At 35.2% G+C, this 27,324-nt stretch overlaps 1 protein-coding gene and 1 long non-coding RNA gene across 6 annotated transcripts; one reads left to right on the top strand and one right to left on the bottom strand.

Moving 5' to 3' along the window:
* Positions 1-7: 7 nt before the first annotated feature.
* Positions 8-26,398, top strand: LOC134201397 (uncharacterized). Its single transcript, XR_009976672.1, has 3 exons — positions 8-699; positions 21,692-21,966; positions 26,234-26,398. It is a non-coding gene; the product is annotated as an uncharacterized LOC134201397 (long non-coding RNA).
* LOC101738523 (uncharacterized) lies at positions 5,695-26,823 on the bottom strand. 5 transcript variants are annotated; one of them, XM_004924490.5, is made up of 12 exons: positions 26,666-26,823; positions 26,427-26,578; positions 23,974-24,594; positions 21,349-21,403; positions 20,812-20,921; positions 19,533-19,581; positions 18,440-18,528; positions 11,616-11,696; positions 9,509-9,593; positions 8,966-9,095; positions 8,437-8,472; positions 5,695-6,967 (listed from the first exon to the last, which is right to left on the bottom strand). In XM_004924490.5, exons 2-12 carry the CDS (start codon positions 26,443-26,445, stop codon positions 6,872-6,874), a joined length of 1,371 nt encoding a protein of 456 aa, XP_004924547.1. In that variant the 5' UTR covers positions 26,446-26,578; positions 26,666-26,823; the 3' UTR covers positions 5,695-6,871. The 5 variants fall into 5 exon arrangements, with proteins under 5 accessions (XP_004924547.1, XP_062532109.1, XP_004924546.1 ...); XM_062676125.1 differs by having other exon boundaries at positions 23,974-24,544; positions 26,666-26,776; XM_004924489.5 differs by having other exon boundaries at positions 26,692-26,757.
* Between the last annotated feature and the right edge of the window lie 501 nt (positions 26,824-27,324).

Genomic DNA, 27,324 nt, shown 5'->3' with positions numbered 1-27,324 from the left:
TCATGACCAATAGATTCCAACCGAAAAATTGATTTTAATTGATCCGATTTTTCGGATGAGTGCTCCATAATGAATTTAAATATAAATTATAGATAATAATTTTGGGACATCGACTTTCTTGAGACCCTATAAAATGTTTTAATTATAATTTTTGTATATTTTAAGCGGGGTAGCATGATAAAATAAGAAATTTTATTAAGCAATCATATTAAATCGATATCAAAGTCAATAAATAATGTACAACCTAAAACAGACGGCTGAACTGACGTGACAATGACATTTGGTGCGCCATGTTTAGCGGATTGGTGTACCTCAGGGTTCCATTTTGGGTCCTTTTTTATTTCTAATATATATAAACGATTTGCCTAGTTTTATTGAGTCCCGACACGAAGTCGTATTATTCGCAGATGATACATCTTTATTATTTAAAATTAAACGACAATTACAAATCTATGACGAAGTGAATGATGCGATTTCGTGTGTGGTTCATTGGTTCCGTATCAATAACCTGTTATTGAATAGTAAGAAAACGAAATGTATTAAATATACTTTAAAATGTATTAAACCATCTTTAAATGTGAGACAAGTAGATAGTAATGTAATTGTTTCTGAAGAATCATGGAGCTTGTTGAGTCAACCGTATTTCTTGGTATAACAGTGAACTCCAAACTGCAGTGGGGATCTCATATTCATAAATTGGTGAGTAAGCTCAGCTCTGCAGCATACGCAGTAAAAAAAATTAGAATGTTAACAAATGCGGACACGGCTCGTTTAGTTTACTTTAGTTACTTCCACAGTGTCATGTCCTATGGCATTTTGCTATGGAGCAATGCGGCCGATGTAGAAATGATTCTTATTCTGCAGAAAAGAGCTATAAGTGCTATTTATAACATGCACTCAAGGGAATCCCTGAGGGAAAAAGGAGAATGAAACGATTACATACATTTTTGGGCCCGAATGTAACGTGATGAAACTAATATGAATTAATAGATTCAGATGTATCAGTACCTTGCTGAAAATTATAAAGGTTTTCTCAATCTGAGAGCCGAGTTAATAAAGATTTAGTAAAAGTTAGGTTATGTTACAATCTCTTTAAACGAGCTGAATAATAACTTATTTAGGCATAAGTAAATGTTTATTATATCCATTGGATAATCTTTTAAATGTCATATTATGAATGATATATATCAGGTATGGAATATGGAATTGCTATCCCACAATTCACACAGCGATCCATAATTTCAACAGTATCCAATGCAACAATTTCAAGTCAAATGTGTGAGCGATCTTCGGTGTCCAGTGTAGAAGCAATTGTCGTACAAGGCTGGCAGAGTTGGAATTCGTAATAATAAAGCAGTGATCATTGAAAATATAAAAACAGCCCGATAGATACGTAATAATAGACTTTTTCTTCATTTATGTATATAATCGCAATTAAATCCGGCGCATACCGCACTTGTATACAACAAGTATAAATCGCTCATTTAATTACTTTGCATTAATTACCTAGTGCAATGTTTTTCTTTTTATAATCCTGTAATCGATTAATTAAATCGATCACACCGTTATACCGACAAAAACTAACTCTCATTTTTCTCCGACCCCAGAAAGAGGATTGAGGTGATTTTTTATATTCTTATATAAAAAAATATGACAAATTTTTTAGACTACATTCCAAGTTATTACATTTTTGGCCCACGATTTTCCGTCTCCTTTAAAGAAATTAAAGTTCTCACTATGCCATCCCAGTATATCTTTGAAAATTTGATGTATGTTCGTAAACATATTGAGGAGTTTCCTAAAATGTCGGACATACATAATAGAAATACTAGGAACAAACACAAGCTTGTTGTGCCGATGAGTAGGTTACATAAGATACGAAATTCATTCGGGTGTTTGTCTGTGCGCCTGTACAACAAAATCCCACAAGATGTTCGGAACCTACATATACATAGGTTTAAGAAAACTATTAAAGTACATCTGTGCAATAAAGCTTACTATAAAGTCAATGATTATCTAGAAGATTGCACAAAGTGGGAATGAGTTGCTCGCTCCGGGCATTTCAATATTGTAAAATTGTTATGTTATAATTACTTATTGTAAAAATGAATATTTAAAAAAATCTAATATTTAAAAAAAAAAAATTTAATAAAAAAAAATAAAAAAGACATGCCCGCTAAGTTTCTTGCCAATTCTTCTCAGGACGGAGGCTAATTCTTGTGAATTGGCGGTAGTTCTTTTGCCGTTCAACAAGTATGTACTTTCATTTATGTTGAATAAAACTTTTTTGATTTGATTTGATTTGATTTTCGGCCTCATTAGACATTTACGTATATTCATGTTTCGCTTTATGTACGCACTGAAATACTGTTATATTGTTTTCTTGCGAGTTACAGTGTCGAGCAAGTACGAGATAGATATATGTTTATGTGTGTGCCTTCAAAATGGATGCTATATAAGCAATTGTACGTATAGAACAATATGGCCGTTTTCCAATTACAGCACAAGAGCGCATTATGCAGCATAATGCTCAACTAAGCTTCAGCATAATTCGGCATTGTGCGTGCTTGAGTCGCATTATGCTCTGTAATTGGAAATCTACCATTAAGCCTCTGAAGGAGACCCAACAACTCAAGAGCAATTGCTTCGCGAATGAATCTACTACCGGATCGGATCGGAATCGCGACCCACTGAGATCAAGCTAAACGTCACATTCCTAGTCCTGTAGTACTGACAGTTGTCAACGTAATACAGGCAACTGTCACCCGCATCATGCTACAGCGCGCTTAGTATACCAATTTCGGAATTATACTGCATAGCCGGTCACCGTTCCAAACCAAAGGTTCGGCGAGTAAATTAACCCACAGACACAGCCCACTAAGTTTCTCGCCGGTGTGCTTAGTGCGAGTTTCTTAACGTTCTCGATAGCGTAAAAGTTAGCCCAATTTTGTATGCAGTTGGAACAGCGCCCCTAGCGCCAAACGTAGGCAAACGATCCCATTCCATACAAATATACTTTTACGCTATCGAGAACGTTAAAAAACTCGCACTAAGCACACGGATCTTCTCAGTGAGTCGCTAGGAATAGTGTTAGAAACGTCACCAGATTAGAGCCCCGTGAACTCACCACTCGTTCGACGAATCTAGTATGACCCCTCAAGGTTACTAGAAAAAGTAGGAAAAAAAATTGCAGTTATTACACTTAATATTTAAAAATATACTACCCGCAGTGTTCAGTGCTCTTAGTGTTCGTTCCGCTTTGGATGAGAGTACCTAAGTTGTGTCCTAGGGTAACGACGTCATAAATCGTCGTAATTTTTCTACTGTGAACATTGTTTTCGAGGTCAAGCGGTCAAGTGCTTTGATCACGTAATCACTTTTACCGTGCCTAACATCAGTTCAATAATTCGATTATTAAGTTAATATACATACATCAAATTGCTTGAAAAACGATTTTCATTTACTCAAAAATAATTAAACTTATTACCCTCCATACTAGATTGAACACGTCCTTACGGATCCATCAGATCCAATAACTCTTACATTAGACGCCTTCAGCTCTAACACTAAGAGCAGACTTAAGGACTGATACTCGTGCAATCCAACCCATAGATCAGCCCGCGAGTTCCTCGACGATCTCTGCGGGTCGCGATTCCGATCCGCTAGTAGATTCATTCGCTAAGCAGCTGCCTGTCCTGGTGAAACTGGAAACGCTTACTGGCCACCTGTAATCCTTCTTTCATAAAAATTATCTTATACTTTTAAACGAGCAATCCTTGTATATTAATATATACCTAGTCAGGTCATAAATTCTGTCACATGTTTAATGTAAAATAATTGAAACAAGTTTATTCATTAAGTAACCATTCATATACCAAAATGAACTTAACAAAACATAGATTCTTATGACACTAAAGTTTATTCAAAATGACCTCCGTGATTTTGAATACAGGCCTTCAATCTGCGCGGCCAGTCGTCTATCGCAGCACGAACGAGGTCCATGTCAATATCGGCGGCTGCCTTAATCAAGGATGTCTTGAGTGACTCCAAATTGGGATGAGGCTTTGAGCACGCCTTTTCCTCCAAGTGTTGCCATATCTTGTAATCTAACGGATTCAAATCTGGACTGGAGGAGGGCCAGTCTTCGTGCCGGATGAAGTCGATTTCACGCGCCGCCAGCCAGTCTTGTGTGCTCTTCACTCTATGAGCTGGCGCCGAATCTTGTTGGAATACCCAGTGCCTGTTATTGAACATGGTATGAGAAACAGATTCCACAAGATTCGTCAGGACTGTATTTTGATACACAACTGCATTCGTTTTTACACCTTTCTCACAAAAATGTACCTCTGTTAAGCCCCAATAAGAAACTCCCAACCATACCATGAGCGAGGATGGAAAATGACCTCGTTGGACACGCGGAATACGGTTGCTCGCTTCTTCACTACTGTGTGCGTACACCTTATCATTTTGTTTGTTGTATCTCTCTTCTACGGTAAAAATTTTTTCATCCGAAAAAATAATTTCCCGATATTTTTTTCCCGCGTACCGCTTCAACAAAGCGCGGCATCTCTTCAGTCTCAGGTCCATTAGACGAGCATTCAAACGATGTCCTGTTTTTCTTCGATATGCCCGAAGCCCTAAGTCTTCATTTAACACCCTTTTCACCGTGGTTCTGCTTAACCCCATCTGAAGGGCCAACAGTTTCTGCTTACGCTTGGGATTTCTTTGAATTCGCGCCTTCAGAGCTTTTATCACTGCTGGAGTCCTAACAGACCGAGGGCGACCACTTCTTGACCTGTCATCTACACTAGAGTCTTCATTGTATCGTTTGATGACGATAAACGAATCTTTTGGTTATATTCAAATTTTTCAGTATGTTAAAAATTTGAATTGGCGCGTAACCGCAACGATGCAACGCAATAACTGCAACACAATCTTCTTTAAGCGTCCACTCCATATTTAAAAATGAGTAAAATTCTAAAAGTATACATTTTTATTTTCATGAACAATTCGAAATTGGAATTCAATAAACTTTTTTGTGGCCAGCATTCTAAAAGAAAAGTTTTTACTGTGTGACAATACTTATGACCTGACTAGTTATATATATATATATATATATATATATATAATCTGAACCTCGGAAACAGCTCCAACGATTTTCATAAAATTTTGTATACAGGGGATTTCGGGGGCGATAAATCGATCTAGCTACGATTTATTTTCAAAAAAGGTTGTTTTATTCGTGTTTTCAATAATCAACTCTTCCCGACATCTATTAGCGAATAATAATACTATTTGTCTTAATTGAGGGCGACTAACCGCTTTAAAGACACAACAAAATGGCGTTATCAAATGTATGGCGTGTGGAACTAATTTCTTTTTGGTTCACGTGTTAAAGAGAGAGTTAGCTTTATTGCACACTAAAATACAATTAACATTGAAAAACAGCCAGGCATAATTCTACAATAGGCGGTCTTATTGCTAAAAGCGATCTCCTCCAGACAACCGGTTTAATTTAGAGAAATTTAAAAAAAGATACAGCAGGTCGTAGTGTAACATTATTTACAATATTCAGAGTGGATGAAACTAACTCCCTATATGGTAAAAAATATTTATTTGCGTATTATTACATTCTAGTACATATTATTGCTATATGCATTCAAAATCTATAGTAACTATAAATAATAAGTCTGATTTTTATGTTTTGTTTATTGCGTTTTTACATTTCGTTTGTATTATTGCGATCACTGATACAATGTTTCCTCATCTAAACATGAAATAATTAAAACATAATTAATCGAAGAACATGATAAAAACAATACAAAAGAAAATACCTACACATTCGTGTAAATGCAATGCCATTTAAAATTTCTGAATGAGATACTTATTTTTTTTGTTTCCTACAAACATTTTACTAATTCATGAAGATCAATGCTTGCACTTGTTACTACGACCCCTACATTAAGGTTTACACTTATTCACGTTAAAGTTTTGCGAAAAACTCTAAAATCATAGATAAAATCTAAATATTATCTTTTAGCGATGAACATAGAGATTCTTTAAAGGCATTCACAGAAACATATTGCCAGTCCTTAACAATATCATTATTCAAGTCAGGGTACACTTAAAATTGTTTCATTTTTATATTACGTACTGCTGGAGAAACAGTACAAAATTTATAGGATAATAATCTTCAATGTGAAGGTGAATCTTATTGTCATTAGGTAAGACTTATGCTCGTCTACCTTAGAAATAAATAAACAATTATGTTATATATTTTAAATACAAAAAACTAAATAATATATAGTAGAGGATTTATCAGATATCTGGCTATACTAACATGAATTAAAATACGATTTTAAATCGGAATGTGCTAATGAAAAATAAGGAAACATGTATCCTAGCATATTATTCAGTTTTTATCTTGACATAAAGAAAACTAAGAAACAAATATAATCTAAAACCAATTACCTACCACATAGGTAATTTCACATAACTCATGCAATCAATATAATGCAATCTAATATTTTGAAGTTAATTTTGGGTGCTATAAAACATCCATTCTTTCTTTAGAAACCCTCAAAGGCCAGCTTCGGTTTTTTTTTATTTGCAAGTTTACACAACAATAGGTGAAATATTTTATTCAATAACCAATACTGAAAACATGATTACTTTTGATAACACATAGTCAGTTTATAAGATAATAAAACGACAGTAAAATAATAAAATAGTCATTGTAAAAAAAAAAACTTACACTAAATAAAAAATAAAAAATCCACCTTGTTGTGGTCTTACGCGTTTGGTAAATGGATGTTGTTTTAACAGTCATAATAATTGCAAATTGCAATAATAATTTGTAACTTCTTACAAGTTAATCATAGAACATGTCTTCCGGTGACATACTAGACTCTCCGCGTTCTGCAGCCATTACATTCTTCATAATTTGTGCTGCGTTATGCTCGAAACTCTGAAACCGACAAAATATATCTCATACAAAGATGTAAAAAGGACGTATATATTATTTATTTGTTTTGTATTTTCCAACCCATATGACATGAATGAAAAAAAAAAGGGTGCGTGTACTTATGTACGCGCGTAAGAAGTTATACTTTATTTTTATTAAATTTATTTCTTTTTTTTAATTTAAATTTTAATTAATTTGAAAAAAAATCGATTAAACAACATCCTCAAACACGCATATTGGACATCCCTTTTCTTGACATCGTATAAATTCGGTAATTCTCGGTACGGTTCGGAAAGTTCACCTGCGGCTATATTCAGACTCGCCAAGTTACGTCGGTCGTATTGTAATGAGCGATTTAGTGGGCAACTTCATTCTGTTAATTTTGTGTCACGGTGCGCGCGCATCGTAAAATTTCACTCTCATCAATTTTTTATAACGCGCCTAAAGAAGTATAACTTCAAAAAAAACAGTATCCCGCCGACCTAAATGCTATCCAGAAGCGGCGGGATAACAATAAAAAACCCATCGCATGTAAGCGTCGACCTAAACGTATCAGCACAACAACAACAACAACAACATTAACAGTACACGGTAATGGAAATGATTTTTTTTTTAATTTTACAGATATTTGTTTGCATTACATGGGTTTTAGTACACATTAAGCTACTACATTATGTAATATTATATTGCCATTTTTATAACTGTGTACTTAATGCGCGTTTTTGACGTTCTCGATCGCGTAAAACTTAACTCAGATTTGCATAATATGGAATTGGTTGGTACGTTTGCCGCTAGGGGCGCTATTCCAACTGCATATAAATTACTTAATAATAATAATAAGCTATAATATTATATTATAATAACTTTTACATCGAGAACGTTAAAAACGCGCACTAAGCACACAGATAAGCCAATTTCGCAGTATCACGAAAAGCAAGTTTCATTTGTGTACTCGAACGAAAATTCGTCGGTTCTGGCTTTGAAAGTTCCGGTAGTCCTTATTGAAATGTAAATAACATTTAGATCTCATGTGATGATGAATGGCGTCATTTCGCTTTATAACTATGACTCGCTTTTTTTTGGTAGGCAGCGGCTTGGCTCTGCCCTTGGCATTGCTAAAGTCCATGGGCGACGGTAACCACTCACCATCAGGTGGGCTGTATGCTCGTCTGCCTACAAGGGCAATAAAAAATAAAAAGAGGCGTCCGTCAAGGTGAACTTATTTTGCCGAATATACTTAGTCTGGCCATAAATACTGTTACAATTAAAAATAAACAAAATATTACATTTGAATTTGGAATCTGTCATTTTTATATGATTGCTCATTGAGTTGTCTCATTTTGGCGCCGATACATTGTACAATATTTTGCGATATTAAAATGGGGTGGGGTGATAAAGAGAACCGAATCGCTTGAAGAAAAATGTAATAAAAGGTATAGTATTTAAATAATATTGAAAACTTATATAGCTACCATTTCATCGCTAGCCTCTGGGTTGCAGTGTTCAGCCTGGGAACAAAGAGAATATGAGAACACATACATAGCTTTCAGAGTGTACAGTTACAAATATTTACTATTATGATTAAAATGAACTAATCAAATATTTAATTTTCTAATCTGCTAAATTTTCATTGTCCAACAGGTAATTAATTACTCATTGTAGGTGTCCAAAATGTATGGACAGCATGATGGCCATTAATGATATCAGAGTACAGCCTCTACCTTAAATTGCTTTTTACATTTAATTATTGTGTCACCACTGAAAAAAAAAAAAAAACCCAACATTTACCATTCCACTTATGAAGTCCCGTTGTAACTAAAATAATTAATTGCATTGGATCAATATTTAAGTCTTCATAGACTCCAATTCAGTCGAGACTTCGAATTCATACTTTAATGCCCTTAGTGGCATTGAAATGACTAAGGGCTTCAGTAATCCACTTACAGTCAAAAACCAGAACACATTTGACTGCCGTACACAATGTAAGGAACAGATACGCACCACAGCTTCAATGAGCAGAACTAGAACTTCGTTTAGTTTATTGTTCTTCTTAGTTATTTGCCCGACACGCTTGTTCAGATCATCCGCGTCTTCCATCATTTTTATGATTTTGTTTTTATTATGCTGCAACCTGGTTGAAAAAACGATTTTTTTAATGTACCTACCACACAAACAATATAGCTTTTGATGTTACATCATAATTAAAACTACTTTTACATTTCATAAATAAAATTCAAGCAATATTTTTTACAGAAAAATTGACACACAATATTAAAATGTTGACAAATAAGAATCGTTCGTAACGAAAATTATCCAGCATGCAAAACGTAAGAAAGACAACGAGCGCAATGAGCAGGTTATGTATACAACTTGCAAAAACTTTAGAATACATAATCATTATTATTGCAATTTTGCAATGGCTTTTAATGTAATTTCAAAGTAAGCAATCATTGAATTTATTAAAAACGAACGCCCTTATTTTGTTTTGCATTGTTAAAATACATTTTATACCATTAATTTTCTTCACATAAGAACACCGGTTACCTGAACTCATTGACATCACAGTTTCTGCATTTCTTAGATTCAGTCGCTTCAGCGTACTCTGCGTACTCGCGTGTGGGTTGTATCACTGAAAAATAAAAACCAAAGATAAACGGTCACGTCTATTACAAATGCACAGGTTATATGAATAAGTTCCTGGTGGACAACTGTAATGATACTAGATCGAAATGTAACTTAAATAATATAACATTTGTGCATTAATAGTCTACTTATATATAATAGATAAAGTTTGAAACAATATATAGAAACGCGACATTATTTAAAGCTAAATTAGTACGCAGAACAAGTGGGAGCACAATTTATATAGCATAACATGAAAATTAATTATCTTGCAAAACTGATGAATTATTAAAACAATAATATCGAATGTGAGAATTAATGTTCCTATAGGCAGACGAGCATACAACCCCTTTGATGACTTGGCCCGACAAAATACCTTCAAGTAAGAACCAGTTAAATAGTAGTTAGCGTGTGTAATGTACCGCAAAGCCTGCAAAAATGTAAAACAATTCGAATGTTATTTTGATTTTAGTATACCGACGTACTCGTGTTTGAGTGGTACTTCTAAGGTCGCGACGTCCTTCTCTTCGTTTATTGTCAAGCAGCACTCAGATCTTCAATCATATGTATTTACACTGAACGGTGTTATGAGTTACTGCATATGTGCAATTAATATACAGTCAAACCTGGTTAAGTGAGAAAACTCTATAAGTGGGAGTAATAGCCAGGACCCGTCATTTTAAGCTCCTAAAACCTCTATTAGAGAGAAACAGAAACCTCTGTAAGAGAGAGTCGTTTTTCCCTCAAGGACCTCCGTAAGTGAGACTGCTATTTATCTATACCTCCATAAGCGACAGTCGAGCTTTATTTATTTATATTATTTAGGAGGAACGAGTGAAAAAACAAATTACAAATTTAACATCGGCTATTTTATGACGCATTCTTAACTTTTGTGTAACTTCCTACCATTGTTTTTGAATTGTTTTCTCGTCAATATTGAACCTATTCTATTTCGTGGAACTAAATAACGTTGTTATTTTATCGCATTCTTTTCGAATGGACACGTGTACCTGTGTACCGTCCTATTTGTCGAACTTACTCAGTTTATCGTTGATAAATTGCGAAGAAAAGTTCTGTTCTGCATCATGTCAAAACGGAAAATTAAAGTACTGTCATTAAGTGATAAACTCAAAATAGTGAATGCGTTTGAATCCGGAAAATCGCGAAATGAAATTCAGAGGGAGCGTTAGCGAGAAACTCGGGTTAGTGAGAAACCTCTATAAGCGAGAATGAGATTTGACTGTACAGGTTTGACTGTATTTTTCAATATTTAAACATAAAAACATTAGAGTTCAATGCCGCTTTGCTCCTCTGGTGTCGATTTTTGTATTACCTACCTACTTTCTATAAAGACGAGGTTGTGTTAATTTTTTTAAACTGTCAATTGTCATATTTTCGAAACGTCACAACAAAAGGCAAGGCAAAAGTCTCAGTGATTAAGGAATAATATATTCGAATTTAAATTATATTATATTCAATGATTAAGATGCAATACTCGAATACTAAAATTTTTATTACAAACAAACACAATAGCTATTATTAAGCTGAATTCGAGTCTAAAATTACGATAAAATTTAGTTGTTTCATATCTGCCGGGGACTCGTTGTGTGTTTGACAGTGTATCCCTCCACACTTTTATAGTCTCTCTGCAGAAAATTAATATTTAGTCTGTAGAGTAATGTAAAGTATCTATGCAGACGAAAGCCACTCATAAATTTAGACGATCCATCACACTTACACAGACACAGAGTGTCCTGATCAAGAGTTAATCCCTACCCCATTAAACTGCTAAATTCAAGCAAGTGCCCACCTTTACGACGCATCTTTCTGCTCTGGTATGAACTCCTTTCCACAGTTTCGGACGAGTGTTCATTCTTCAAATAAGATTTAAAAGGAGCCCTTAGCTGTGGCATCCAAAAGGCAACCATTCGCCTTTAGGTGGTATGCAGTATGGCAGACAAAAGACCGTATGTAGTCTAAATTATAACCTAAATTATATTCTATGTGCAGAATATTCTTTACTACTTACTGGGCTCTTCCATTTCTGTCCACGGCCTCTTCGTAGGAGACATCACAGTGGCGTATGGATTGTGCATCACGGTCGGCGATTCTGAAAAGTTAGTTACGGGTGTTAGCTTCGTGCTTTTGAACAAAAAATACACCAAATTTCTTGACATTTCCATAAGTTTTCCTTTGAAGCGTCTTTTGGAAAAACCAATAGTAATATGTACGTCTGAAGCGGTTCGCATACATGGCATGGACTAACGCCAGGAGTAAAACAGGTTTGCCACACTAATTATTTTTTTATTGCTTAGATTGGTGGACGAGCTCGCGACTCACATGGTGTTAAATGGGTACATGAGCCCATAGGCATCAACAACATAAATGTCGCATTCCTACTATAGTACACCGATCTCTGGACCTACCTTAAATATCAGTTATTTGATAATACAGAAGTGGGTCGTCTGGATAACAGTGTGCTTAATGAGAATCTCGTCAAATAATTCAAATAATTTAACCACTGCGTAAATTGATTGTATTTTCTTCACGATGAAAATAACTCTGACTGTAAGTGGACACCAGTTACTACATTCACATAACATTTACTCACCGTGAGCAGCGAAATTTTTCCTAGTATATTGGTAACGCGTGGTGTTTTTTCTTCAAACCAATCAAATGAAATACAATGTTTTCTAACGGGTATTGAATATGGACTGGTTATTATATTTAATTGGTAGGGTGATGGATAATGTCACTGTGATTAGTGCGAGTTTTTATAACAAGTTACCGGTAAAATGGGGCGATTAGGGATTGACAGGCGAATCGGGAAAAAACCGGGAAAATCTTTCGACGCTCAATATAAGTTTTATATTCGTTGCAAAATCTTCCATTTTTTGTAGTTTAATAATAGAATGTTGAAAGTTCACAAAACAACTCTGAATATGCATGATAATAGCTGCTAACTTATAAAAAATCGCGTTTCAAATTAACTTCCTGTGGTGGTCATTATTTTAGTGCTAGAAACTTTGCTCTCTTTTATTTATTTGATAATAATAGAAGACGACTATGATTTATAAACGTTATTTAGTGTTTGAACCAGCATATATATTAAGGGTAAGTCTCAGTTGTTATTGGTTTTAATGTATTTGATTAAATACAAATACATGTAGAAATCTGTTGTTTTTGGGGATATTGGGGACGTCTTAGGTACAAATAACAACGAAAAAGGGGTCAATTGGGATGAGAATACGTGAAATGGAAATGTCTATGTAGTTATAACAATATTTTTTAAATTTGTTGGTAAAAATCTGGTTTATTCGAAGCGAAATTGGGAATAAGTCTTTATTTAAATAGATAAGCAATTTAATATAAGTAAGTCAATTTTGCAATCAAATGATAAATAACCGTTTCCGGTCGTTGAAGTGTAAACATCACTGTGATTCTATTTGTAACAAATCGTATTAAAAAAAATAGTAAAAAGTTGGTTTAGTCGTAATCACTGTTAAAAACCACTTAATTGGTGCTTCGAGGGACGCAGAAGAAATAAGTCCTTGGAATATTAACAGGATTTGTTCAGAAAACTGCAGAAGAAAATCCACAACAACTTTCACAAAACCTGCCAAATAGAATAAATACTATTCTACCCTACAACTAAAAAAACAAAATACTTAATGTCAGTTTGTTGGGTTGGCATTGGTTCTAGTGTTGCCGGTGCATGAAAAGTAGTGTCACCTACTATACTGCGTTCCATTCCACGTTACTACACAAAAATATGGAGGAACAATTTCAACTGTTATTTGATAATATGAAGATGGAAATGCAAAAACAAACAGCTGAACTAACTGAATCACTTACTAAAAACTTAATGGATAGAATGGATGAAAAACTTACTCCTATCATTGAAGAAAACGAACAATTTAAACAAAAAGTTAGCGATCTAGAGAAAGAGATGGAATATTTGAAAAGAGAAAAGAAAAGTAACAACATAATTATTTTCGGGCTAGAAGAAAGGGAAAACTCAATATTGGAGCTATTTAATAATGTCAAGATGACCTTCAAAGAAGCTCTAAACATAAATATAGAGCAATTCGAAATAAACAAATTATACCGTTTGGGAAAAAATATAGTTCAGAATAAATCAAGGCCGGTGCTATGTTCCTTTATAAACGCTTGGAGAAAAGATGAAATTATGAAGAATAGAAAGAGCTTAAAGAAGATTTATGTATCGGAGGATTACTCGAAGGAAATTTTGGAGAAAAGAAAAGCACTGCTACCACGGTTGAAGGAAGAGAGAGAAAAGGGAAATATAGCTTTTCTGATTTACGACAAATTAGTAGTAAAAGAATCCAACACTGAAAAAAGGAAAAGGGAACCAACTATCTCACCGTCACCTTCCAAAAGGCAACCCAGAAAACAGCAAACACTATGCTCTGCGAAAGTTAGCAGAATAAATGCCTTTGATGCAATGCGACCTAGATCGAACTCATTTACCAACAAACCTACACTCAATAAAAAATAGCAATTAACCGGTAAACGGAAAATCCAAACAAACTATGAAAACAAATAAACAGAAGAAATACCTCTTCCCCCAAGCCGACTGGTCCTCGTGGGGGATAAAGACCACAACCCTCCAAAAATACAAAAAAAAAAAAACAACTACAAAGACACAAAAATATACCTCGCAGCCCTTAACGTACTCACGCTGAAGAATGAAGAAAATCTTATAGAATTGAATGACGACATAAGACAAGTGGCAGGCGTCACGTGGAACAGAGTGGCTAAAGAAAGACATGAGTGGAAAAGGTTGGAGGAGGCCTTTGTCGATTGGCAAACAGATCTGCAGAAAATAAGAAAAAATCAAATAATAGGCTAGATTAAGGTTTAAATAAAATTCAAGTTTTCTATATATTATATTTAGTCATATAGTTGTAATATGGATCTGAATAAAAGGCTATATTATTATTATATTATTATTATTATAAGTCAATTTTGCAGAGACATGTAACAAGATCAATGAAATCTCAAGGTGGACAAAAATGTCTAAGTAATACATAATAAAATATTTAATATTTGTTCAGAGTGGGGGTATTCATCTGATTAATCCATGGAATAACCGACACACCTAATCTCTTAACCCAGATAGAAATATCAGCACTGTCGATTGCACCTATAATTGAGGTGATGTCTGCCATGTACTTTTGTCAGTTTTTAAATTTTTTTTATTGATGATCACTTTGTTGTGCAACTAAATAAATAAATAAATTAAAACTATATATAAAAATAAAAGTAGTGCCAACCCTAGGAAATTTCTCATTTCGTCCCAATTAACCGCAATTTTCGGGTAAATAGGGATTACACCTATTTTTGCATTTTTTGCTTAAACTGGAATGCTAGTTGCATAATTTTAAATTAGACAACAAAGATGCCCCCAAGACTCAATCATTTTGATCCTGATATAGCATTATATACATCAACAACTAGGTACCTTAAAATTGCTCATAAAATTGGAATTTGTCCCTAATCGCCCCATTTTACGGTACTTGGTAGATGTTAATGTTAACTCTAATATAAATGAGATTGTAAAACGTTGCTTAGTGGTAAACTTATGAATCCTAAATTCTGGGAGCGAGAAGGTTTGTTAATGTTGTCGTCTCATATTTAAAGTAAGTTTACCGAAGTGAGTACCTTGAATGACGTTTGTGTGAGTGTGAGTTACAAACATAGAGTTACTATTCTAACTGGAGTGCTTACTTCGTTTGACATAAAAACTAAAAATATACTTTATCTCTATGGCTTAAAGTTTATTTTTAAATAGCAAAAGATGTAAGGAAAAACGGTCTGAAAAGAGAATGATTATTAAGTGGTGGTGTCCCTCTCGCACATTTTACAAATAAAAAGCAGTGTTGCTAGCTTAGAGGATTTTCCATAAAATTTCGTAATTTGGACACCTGTCTTAGTTATCAAAAATGGCTTTTAGTGGTTAGTGGATTTTTAGTAGCTTGGGCGTTGTTGAAAATTGTTGAAAATTATCGAAAAGGTTAAAATCAATCCACTTTACAGGATTTTAAACATTTTATGACAATAATATATCTAAATACATATTATTTAAACGATGTGACTTAAACTTAACTAGAAAATGTTGCGACAATTTAGAATTTCCATCAACGTCAAAAATTAAATTAGTTCAAAAGAAACGTACAAAGTTATGGTGAAATTAGATTCTGATGATGACAATTTATTAAAATAAATTATATAAGAAGCATTGATTATATGATATATATTGATTTTTAATAGAACATTATATATTAATAAAGCTCAATAACAAAAAAAATATTGTTCTATAATAATAATAACTCTGTTTAATGGAAAATTTAATGGTATGTACGTAGATTTCTGATGGTTTTCATGTTGAATTTGGTGGGAAGCCAGATTAATTGTTGGCATCACCGAAAAAGAGCTATGAATGGATTAAAAGAAAAATGGCGTCTATTTACGTTTGTAGTTCGAAGTTAAAAGGGCATTGATACAGCTTGTGGCTTGTTTTTTTTCGAAAATCGTGAAAGTTTCCGTGTAATCATGGTGAACACTTGTATTGCAAGTGGTTGTAAGCGAGAATCCTCTCCAGTTTGTGGAATATCCTTCCATATGTCAGATTCATTGATAATTTTTTACTAGTGTGAGCATTTATTTTAACAATGTGAGATATTTTTTCTCATTATAATATTTAATACCATTTGTCTTGTAAATTGTACTTAATCTATGTCATATTCTACACACATGTTGAAACAACAATCGTGAAAAACTATAATTTTGCAATGTATTTTTCATATTATAAGAGCCATCACGTGGTATTTTTTGAACTTTTTTTATTGTATTGTAATAGCGTCGCACACAAACATGTATATCATTTGCCTGACGTTAAGCGAACGAGGAGGATCTTCTAGTAAATATGACGTTGGAATTTCTGGAAAATGTCCTATATAAAGGTCAAATAAGAGGAATCAAGTACTCAAACGCAAGAAATAAAAAATATTCCGAGAAAAGCAAAATTACGACATGATGTTAAGGTTTTGAAATAAAAACTTAAAAGTCGCGAAATAGTGATTGTAAATGTAAAGTCGATTTTAGATTTATTAAAGAAAAATGGCGATTTTTAATTGAATTGAAATTGAAATTGCGAAATTTTAATGATACTCATGGTCCACTAAATATTGATTAAAATAAATTATGTATTTCGTTGAAAAAAAAGAATTTACATAAAATACAGGAAATGTTATATTATAAGACTACAGAAAATTAACTGAACTTAATAATAATAATATAACCAATATTTTGTAAATAGAGATCAAGTACTATGTGTATTGTGTTATGTGTATTGACTTGTCATTTAAGAGTTATTTAATTGTCTACTTAAAACAAATAAATGAATTTCAGTTCATTTAATTTTATTACCCATTGTGTTTTATTTCCTAAAATGTAACTAGTAGACTTAATATACAGGTGTTATGAAAATAGCACAGAAGTAAAAATACAAGTCATTTTAAATCAATTGAAGATGTGAATGTAGGAAAAGAGCACCCGATACGCGCAGACCATGTGTGTTGCAGTGTCTCACTCAGTGTGTCAAATATTAATTTGCACGGCCCACTTAGCCAGAACATTAAAGTAGGAATTGCGTAATTAAGTTCAACATAATAATAATATTTAAGTCGCGGTTGAGTATTCGGACGTTAAACATGAGTTTGAGGAAGTTTAAGTAATAGAACTGAGGTAATGATGTTTGTAATAAAACTCAGTGCTAGATTTTCGACAACGCAGCAATTTCCAAAAAAAAACCGTCGAAAAAAGTCACAAGAAGCAATGTTTAGAATTGAATTTACATAAATAAACTGTTGCAAGCACGTGTTTTGTATTAGCATAGGGCTACACAGAATTACTTAAGGTAAATTCAAAACTGATGCATGTGTATAATTTTGTCCTATAAATAAATTTTATATGGTCACCACATTAGACAAGGACACCGCGACCAAAAAGTATTCTCTTTCGAGACCGATTTCTCGGCATTAGACAGCACTCCAGTTGTAGGTACTTATTAACTCCATGGTTACAAATTAGTGGATTTTGACAGTTCGATCGAGTACTTCTTCACTTCACTTCACTTTTTTTTTTTAAGGGACTTTATGACCTGGTATCTATGACCTTTAATCTTCTTTGAATTTACATTCTTATTTTTATGAAAAATGATAATATTAAGTTAAATGAAATGAAGATGATTAATTTGAGAACAACTGGGATGAAATTAAATGAAATGATATGGGATGAAATTTATTCACAGTAAAATGGTGGTCATTTACTGAGATTTTTTCAGTGGACTTTTTGGAGGATCCCGAGAAGTTACGTCCAGCGTCTTTGTTTAATTTTCCCACATTTGTAAACTTTCACAGATATTAAACAGTGAATTAATCACCGCTATTACACATTTAAACCTGAAGAAACACTAAATAGACAAAATAAAACAAATCACACAACTTCACTCCTCGCGTTCCCACCCAAAAGTCAACTTCACATCACTCGCACAAACGCCATTCGAGGCACTCACTTCGGTAAAGTTACTCGATTACGAGACCGTAACGTCAACACACATCTCGCACTAGCAAAATAGCACCGGGTACTTTTGCCGCTAGGGGCGCTGTTCCAACTCCATACAAAGAGTTAACTTTTACGCGATCGAGAAGTTGAAAAACTCGCACTATGCACACAGATCGGCCGTAAGCCGTATGTATTATTTTAAATTTCAGTGAAAATTTATGTTAATAAAGGTGAAGAGTAAAGGCAAAAATTCTTAGTACTTACTGTCTTCAGTTTCTGGCCATTGCCTGGCGTATGGGTTTTGCATCACGTTCACATTCGGCGTGTTTGTATACATCGGGATGGTGCTAGCACTGCAGACAGGGAACTATTGTAATATCTGGTGTTGAAAACCTCACTAAGATTCTGAGGCAGCACACGTTTGTACTATAGTTGTGAATATATTTTCGTAAAATAACAGATTCGGGGAAAAGTGGTGTTAAGATTTTTCCTCCTTTTCTTACAGCAGATACAGCTTCTCTAAGAAAATACCATTAACACGTTGAACTCTACACGACCCACCGGTGGGCCTAGCGTACTATACCATTCGGGCCGCCAAAATCAGGGAATCAGTAGTTTTTATCAACTTCATATTTTCATTCTAAAATTTATAAAATGCGATAATTTGCACGGAAAATCATACGCATTTTGTTTGATAGCTGTAACTTGTGGCTTGTAGGAAGCGTTTACGTTGAAACCCTCACGCGGCTCACGGGTGACCCTCATCGCCCGAACGGTTCAGTAAGGTAAGGCTCACCGGTGAACATCGTGGCCTGAATGAAAATACTCGATTTTTCATTTGACGTTGAACGTGTTAATACTAATTAATAATCAACAATCGTCATGGCCAAAAATGAGACGCCCGGTGTGATCGTATGGAGCGATGTGACTATCCCAGACTATCCCACTATGACAGACAGGTACAAAATTTTCTATTTGCTATAGTATCTTTTCTATTTATTTAAGCGTGTGTTCACGAACCATAAACCTAACGTAAACCTTCTGTTTGTTCTTGCCCTGAAGCAGACATGTGCTTCAACCAATCTGTTCCATCTCTTGCAGTTTGAAAGGATGGAACGGATTGAGACTTAGGCATTGTGATGTCTATTAGTTTAGCTATGTAACACTAAATAGATTATAAACTCTTAATTTAATATCTATCTTTTTATTCGGAACATCCCTATAATGAAGACGGACAACATTCATCATCGTCTAAAGCTCTACTGAACACGGATTTAGAGTTGACACATACGTATAAAATACGGACACCAATACATTGTAAGTTATAATAATAATTTTAATGTAACACAAAACATACCTATGGGGGTACGTAGTGCCGCTATAGTTCGCCGACAGCTCTGATGTTTCTGCAATAAGTTATGGAATGGGTTTTTTTTTAAATACAGCTTTCAAAATATTTAGCATCGGATGCAAGCTTTAATAAAATTTAAATTTATTTCACGCGATCTTCACAATATTTCTTTTCAAGGTATTTCTGTACGAGTTCTGTACGAGTAGTCGAGATATGAGGGTAAAACAGAACATGATATGATTCTGTTCTTATCCTAAATTCTTCATTTTAAGATGTTTTGGCTGTTAATCGAAGGATAGATGTTCTAGAACAAGTACATGCGGTCGTAAATTCCGATTTTTATGATAGTGATAGTGTAGGAAAGATTTTGTTTTTATTGCTCAGATGGGTTGGACGATCTCATAGGCCACCCGGTGTTAAGTGGTTACCAGAACCCATAGAGATCCACAACGTAAATGCCGCCACCGAGCTTGAAATATGAGTTTCCAGTAATAAGGTCCCAGTTTTTAGAGTACAACGGCTGCCCCACCTTTCAAACCGAAACGCAATACTGCTTCACGGCTGAAATAGGCAGATCGGTGGTACCTACCCGTGCGGACTCACAAGACGCCTTGCCAACAGTAATTACACAAATTATAACTTTGGGTGTTTGATTTTTTATTACGCGATGTTATTCTTTCGCCGTGAAAGTCAATCGTGAACATTTATTAAGTACGTATTTCATTAGAAAAATAGGTGCTCGCCTACGGGATTCGAGCACCGGTGCATCGCTCGATACGAATGCAACGGACGTCTTATCCTTTAGGCCACGACGACTTCAAAGTGTCTGCGATTCGGACCACCATAACAGCACGGCGATTTCGACATATTTTGTTGTTACAAGACATGTTTTTACTTACAAATGTTATCGAACACAGTTGAGACTTCGACTTATATGTCGAGGTGGGTGGCAGCATTCAGGTTTAAATGGATATGAGCTCTAGTAACCGCTACCACGCAACATCAATTTAATATTAATTGAGCTATTACGAATAGAAGCCATTAAATATTTCGGATAATCATCGAACACCGATAGCACGAGACCATCACGCAGTGCGTTCCACAAGGCACTTTTTTTTTATTGCCCTTGTAAGTAGACGAGCACACGGCCCACCTGATGGCGAGTGGTTACCGTCGCCCATGGACTTCAGCAATGCCAGGGGCAGGGCCAAGCCGCAGCCTACCGCTGAAACATATAACATTTAAATGATATTATGATATGAATTTTTTGTCTATTAAAACTTACTCTCCTCCATTCCTAGCCACTGCCTCGTCGTAGGTGAGATCATACCGGGATATGGATTTTGGATCATCTTCATATTGGATGTATTTGGGTAGGCGGGAACAGTATTAATACTGTAAAAAGTTGTTCGTAATAATAATTATTTGAAATTGAAATTTAGGTTCTTTTTTACTAACCAAGATAAAACAAAGATCACGGTTAGCCGTTAAACAATGCAGTGTGACTTCGACGTGTCTCTAAGTGGATGTCAGCATTCATATTGTCTATGGAATCCCATTCCAATGCCCTAAGCGCTGGTATAGTTCCCAGAATCAAAACTCAAAGTACGATACAAGACACCATTTCTGATCTTAAATGAGTTTATTCACCTTCGCCTCATTTCTATGCTTTGACTTTGTGTTCTTCTTAAAAAGATTTGACGTGTTTTGTAAACATATTTGCTGACGTCAGTAAACTACAATAACCATTAACAAGCTAGTAGGCTTTAGGCTCATCGGCTTTCGTAGACAACCAATATAAATTAAGCAGTGAACAACATACCCCAGTGGAAATGTTTGATCAGCACTATAAGGCGCCGACATGTTTGGTGTCGTCGCTGAAAATAAATTTTAGTAGACAATGTAATTTTATGCAGCTTGCAGACTTTCGATTGTATTTTAACTATTATTGCAAACGGTAAATACGAAAAAAAAAATTAATATTGAATAGAATCTACAAATTTAATTTGTACAATTCACAGAAATCATCATAAATGACTAGAGGTTATAATCTTTTTTAGATTTTAAAACTTATCGACATTACGTTAATGCATAATGTGGCGACAAAGCGTTGAAGAGTCATAAAATATGCCAGAATACCTATTATTATTATTATTTTTGGACAGGTCACCGAATCTCATGAATAAGGTTTCCGCGCCTAGTGAACGCGCAGGGGATGTGGATCCGCGGATTGCAGGCACAAGGATGTTTTTAGGACCCTACCAACCAAACGAATCTTCTTGCACTCTCTCACCCGATGTCCGAGCTCCGCCTTGGATCGAAACCCGGGCTGAGCAAGGGGTGCTGAAGTCAACACTGGCACTCACAGCGCTACTCCGAAGACGCTCGATCGTAAGGAACGCGAGGCCATCATCGACGACTAACAACGCAGGTCTCCGAGGTACGACAGCCCTTCAATTCGGTCTGCCCCACCCCACTGGTGTCCAGGGGGGTGGGGTACTGTCCCCGTTAGGTCAGAACCAGCCTGCCGTGCGAAACACTGCAAACCGGTCGCGCGTATGATATTACTCCTTAGTGACGAGCTTGGGTAGTATAACGCGCCGTCTCAACTCCGTTTAGGCAGCACCGTGACCTTCACCGTAGACCACCGCCCAAATAGCGCGACCACAAGTAAGGGGCAGACGAACAACAGACAGTATTTCCCGAATATTCGGAAGCTTCGAATGCGTTCTAGTAGGAGTGGGTGATATAAATCGTATCTAGATTCAATATCTATATATCGCAGCAATATCGTTGAATCCGATATCGCCCCGCACGAAATCTATAAATCGATATCGGCCGATACACGATATTGCTCGATGTGATGCGCATCGGCATATCGTACCGATTCGTGAATCGCAATCTATATATCGATATCAGCCGATACACGATATTGCTCGATGTGATGCGCATCGGCATATCGTACCGATTCGTGAATCGCAATCTATATATCGATATCAGCCGATACACGATATTGCTCGATGTGATGCGCATCGGCATTTCGTACCGATTCGTGAATATCAGCAATATTCGTTTGGTTCGTATCGAATCGGCCAGAGTGAGTGAGCGCACGATAGGGATATCATGTGATGAATGAAACAGAAACAGGCATTATCCATACAATTGTAAACCTTATATTTAAGTCCATATGTCTGTAGATTATTCTTAGCGTATCAGCAGGATACAATTTAGGAAAGAAGTTTCAACTTTCGACCCTAACTTGAATGCAGTATAGTCTATTTGCAACGTTGAATTTAATTTCACGCGCTTTGACCTTGAACTAGAATTTTTGGACAAGTGCTTATAAATACTTAAAAGTTTTTTGTGTTTGATTTTTAAAGTACACATTTTTCTATTTTTAGTTGAATCGAAATAATTGAGTTTATTTCTTGTGTTTGTATTAAACTTTTGAAATCTACACTCTTTTGGTATATTTTGTAATTTTAAATTAAGACACAAAATACTAAAAACTGAAAATAATGTAGCCAGTCCTAAGCCTGGTAAAAGCATGAAGGAAAGTTTTTTTGATATTTTTATTTTCATGTTCTTTTTATTACTTTAAAATCATATTATAAATTGATATCAGAAAACCAACCGTTAAACGTTGACTTAAATCTATATCTACTACGATATTATATCAGCGTATCGTTTCAAATCTCAAATATCATGAATCGAGAAAATCTACTAGCATCCATCAATATATAGATTCAAAAAATATATAGATTCAATATTGATACTCGATATATAGATACGATTCGATACGCGGCAAAACCGATATTACCCACTCCTACGTTCTAGAGCCCAGAGTATGGCATTGGCATGTGTAAGGGGGAACGAGCGCGGTAAAGGACATGTGAAACGGCAAAGTGAGAAAAACTATCAAGGCAAACAACGATGCAAGGCGAATTAGAATGCAACTAGTGTGTTATACTCGTAGGAAATATATAGAAAGACATGTGATCAGGTTTGTGTTTTTGCTTGTCTGAGAGCTCTCAATAAAGTAACCTTTGATTAAAAGAGAATTTTATCCGTGACCTATGTTCGGAACCAGACTAACATTTTAAATGTTAATGCTTATAATTTTGAATGTCTGTTACTAAATCAAACCAAAATAGTTGAGCAGAGTTTGATGATTTTTTTCAAAAGATGTATTATTACTTTTTATTATGGACATGACATAACATGAACCAGAAAACAAAAAGTATTTCTGCTATATTAAGTAAACAGTGTCTTCAGTTATTGAAATCAATTCACACTTTACGAACCGAAGTGATAGAAGAAAAACCTTACACTGGGGTCATTCTTTCTGAATTATCAATTCTACACAGATGAAGCTGCGGGACTTTAACTTAGTAAGAATAGTAGATTTTTGGAAGTATGAAATATGGTTTCCATATAAACTTTTTACCTTTGGTTTTAGCTTGAGGTAGGACTGTTTTTTTCTTAATATGGCTCAATGTATTTGGTGGTAAATAGCCCGTTCTGAAGAAATGTTCTTTCTCGTGCACTGTGGCGTGAGCATATGAACATTCTGCACGTGTGCACTTTTTATTTTCAAAATCAATACAGAATCTGTAAACTCCTTTAAGTTGGGAATGTATTATTTTGTGGAGATATCTACATGACGCACCACGATTGCAAGTGTTACGCACAAAATTACGACACATAGTCTCTTCGACGTCATTAGGCTTTCCGTCATTCTCGGTTGGATCTGTTTTGATATTTATGGTTATTGATGATGTATCTATGTATTCTTCATTGACGATTTCCTTTTTTAAATTTGCAAGGAGTGGATCCGGCGGCGGCAGCGGTGGACGGTTAGGTAAAGGTGGGTCAACCTTCTCGGTCTGCTCATTTCCCTTCTTTTCCATAGCTTCTGCTTCCGGGAATTCTGTTACTGCATGATATTGGGGCGAGTGACTCTCCTCCCCAAACTTGCATTTTAAATATTTTTTCATATGTTTGAAATTCGGTGATGGCTGAAAATTAATAGAATCTTCATCCCCTATACTCTGGAAATTTGTCTGGCCTGAAACGTAACATAACTAAATATTAACTAATCAATTACCCCGCTTATTTTTGTAGCACGTAGGACACAAAAGGTATCAAGGACTCGCAGTGCCAAGCAATTATTTGCTCAAAAAAAAAAAAATTAAGATATTAAGCGGCGATTGGATGATGCGACAATGTAAAAACGAGTATATGTTCACAAATTAATTTCATGACAATGGTTTCAAGGATCGTTTTGAAGTCGTCGTGGCCTAAAGGATAAGACGTCCAGTGCATTCATATCGAAAGATGCATCGGCGTTCGAGTCCCGCGAGGCAGGTACCAATTTTTCTAATAAATTATGTACTTAACAAATGTTCACGATTGACTTCTACGGTGAATAAAAATCAAACTCGCAAAATTATAATTTGCGTAAATTGCGTAAATTTGCGTAAAGTCCGCACGGGTAGACGAAGCTTACCCTAAGAGAATTTGCTAACATCTGCTCCATCAAGAGTTGCGCTTCGCTGTATCAACCAGTGGATCAGAATCGTGGCACACTAAGAGGGTTTACCCCCTGCACTATTCCCACCCCGCGGAACCCCATGGTTATGAAGATATTCACGGTTAATGTTTTGAGGTTAGAATAGAACTATTTAGTCAAAATAAGGTTAAAATTTAGATTAGGGTCTATCAATTTTTGAGTCGGGAGGGAGGGGAGTAAGGGCTTACCACTGCACCATCACCAAGCCGCCGATCCCCATGGCTATGAAGGAAGGAAAGGAAGGAAAACTGCATTATTTAGTTAAACTCCAAGAGAGCTTAAGTTTGAACCCGCCTTATCTCCGGCGCTGCGGGAAGAGCAGCCCTTCCGCCCTTGCGTGCCGAAGCACGGTCACTCGTGCTCCGCTCCGCAGCTTCGGCTGAACCTCAGCCGCTCCGCCTCGCACTGTTTCCGTGCTCCGTCACAGCAGGCGAGGACTGCTCTCCCTCCGCGCCTCCGGTTTTTTATATACACTCTAGGGGTAGGGCAGACAAGACCAGGTGGAAAGTGGGGATTCGGTTTTCGATATTTTTCGAATATTTTTGTAATTTTATTTCCAAAACACGAGCAATTTACTGATTTATATTTAAATCTTATTTAAAAAGTTATTTTGTTACAGAGACAGATAAAAAGACGCTATAAAAAAAATGCGTCATTTCATGTTTCGTTCTACAGTATAAGCAAAATTTTGTTACTTTTTGTGTAAAAAAGTCAATATAATTGCTTATTACAGAAACAGTTACAATGCACATTAGTTACAACAAATTTACTATGTGAATATGTTAAAATAATAAAATATATTTCGGTAAAAGCATGACATAAAATTTAACAAAATACACGCTTACCGTGAATGGAACGTGAAACGTTAAATGTGACATCTAACTTAACGATTTTTCTAATATTTACGATAACTTTAAAAAATTATATCTCGTGAACCGTGAGTCTCCTCAACTTGAAATTTTGCAAAAAGCTTTTTATTTATGAGTACTATCTACAACTAATATTGTGAACTTCCAAATCAACGGACCCAAAAGGAAAGTTTAGCCAATCTCTGGAACGGCTGGACCGATTTTGACGGGACTTTCACTGATAGGTAACTGATTATATAAGGAATAACTTAGGCTATTTTTTTTAGACTAGCTTCGCCCCGCGGCATCACCCGCGGTACGACAATAACTTCGGGTAACATCGCGGGACTCGACTATCAATAATAAAATTTAATGTTTCCGAAGCGAAGCGAGGGCGGGTCGCTATTATTATTAAATAAAATTATGTTATTAAATAAAAACAATACATTGTACCTCTAGTGTAATTCAATTTATTCTTACCTGCGTCTGAGCTTCGCATTTATTTCTTTTACCCCAAAAAGGTCACTCAAACATTTAGAATTCCTTTCGCAAAATAATTCCCATTACAAGCAAAGTTCATAGATAGAGAGGACCTCTACGTAAAATATGCTGCATGAGGACTTGAATCAGCGCTTAACGAAAAATATTCTTAAAAGTCAATAAGCTGAGAGGCGGTTTGTAGATAAGATATTATTGTTATTGAATAAACGAGATCATACTCGGCTAGATTTAAAAAAATTAATACCAAATTTTCAATAAATTCAATAGTTTGATTAAGAATTTTGACAGACTACTGACTAGAAGTTTTTTCAACTGGAAAGGCAATGGTATTATACCATAAGTACTAATCTTGTATAATTTTTTTATTAAAAATAATTATATGAAGTGAAATGAAATGAAGTTGATTAATTTGAAACATATTAATCAATTGGCATGAAATTAAATAAAACGTTATGAGATGAGATGATATGGGATGCAATATAATCTCAGTAAAATGGTGTTGAGACTTTTTGGAGGATCCCGAGAAGCTACGTCCAGCGGCTTTGTTTCATTTTCCCATATTTGTGCACTTTGACAGATGCTAAACAGTTAATAAACCACCGAAATTACGCATTTAAACCTAAAGAAACAATAAATAGACAAAATAAAACAATTCACATAACTTCGCTCCTTGCGCTCCCGCCTAAAAGTGTGAATTTTGACACTTATTTTAATTTAATTTTCTATATAGTGCCACAATCATACAACCCAACTGACAGTGGATATTACTAATGTCAGAAGTAAGTCACTACTTACGGACGAAGATTTGCGTCAAACGTAGTTTGAAGAAAGACAATAGATGTTCATTTCAGTGCCCTATGGTAAGAGGTAAAAAGAG

Source organism: Bombyx mori, chromosome 25 (assembly GCF_030269925.1).
Source record: "Bombyx mori chromosome 25, ASM3026992v2".
In the NCBI taxonomy this organism is placed as follows: domain Eukaryota; kingdom Metazoa; phylum Arthropoda; class Insecta; order Lepidoptera; family Bombycidae; genus Bombyx; species Bombyx mori.
Note: the sequence above shows the minus strand (reverse complement) of the source record. Positions and strands in the feature narration are given on the sequence as shown.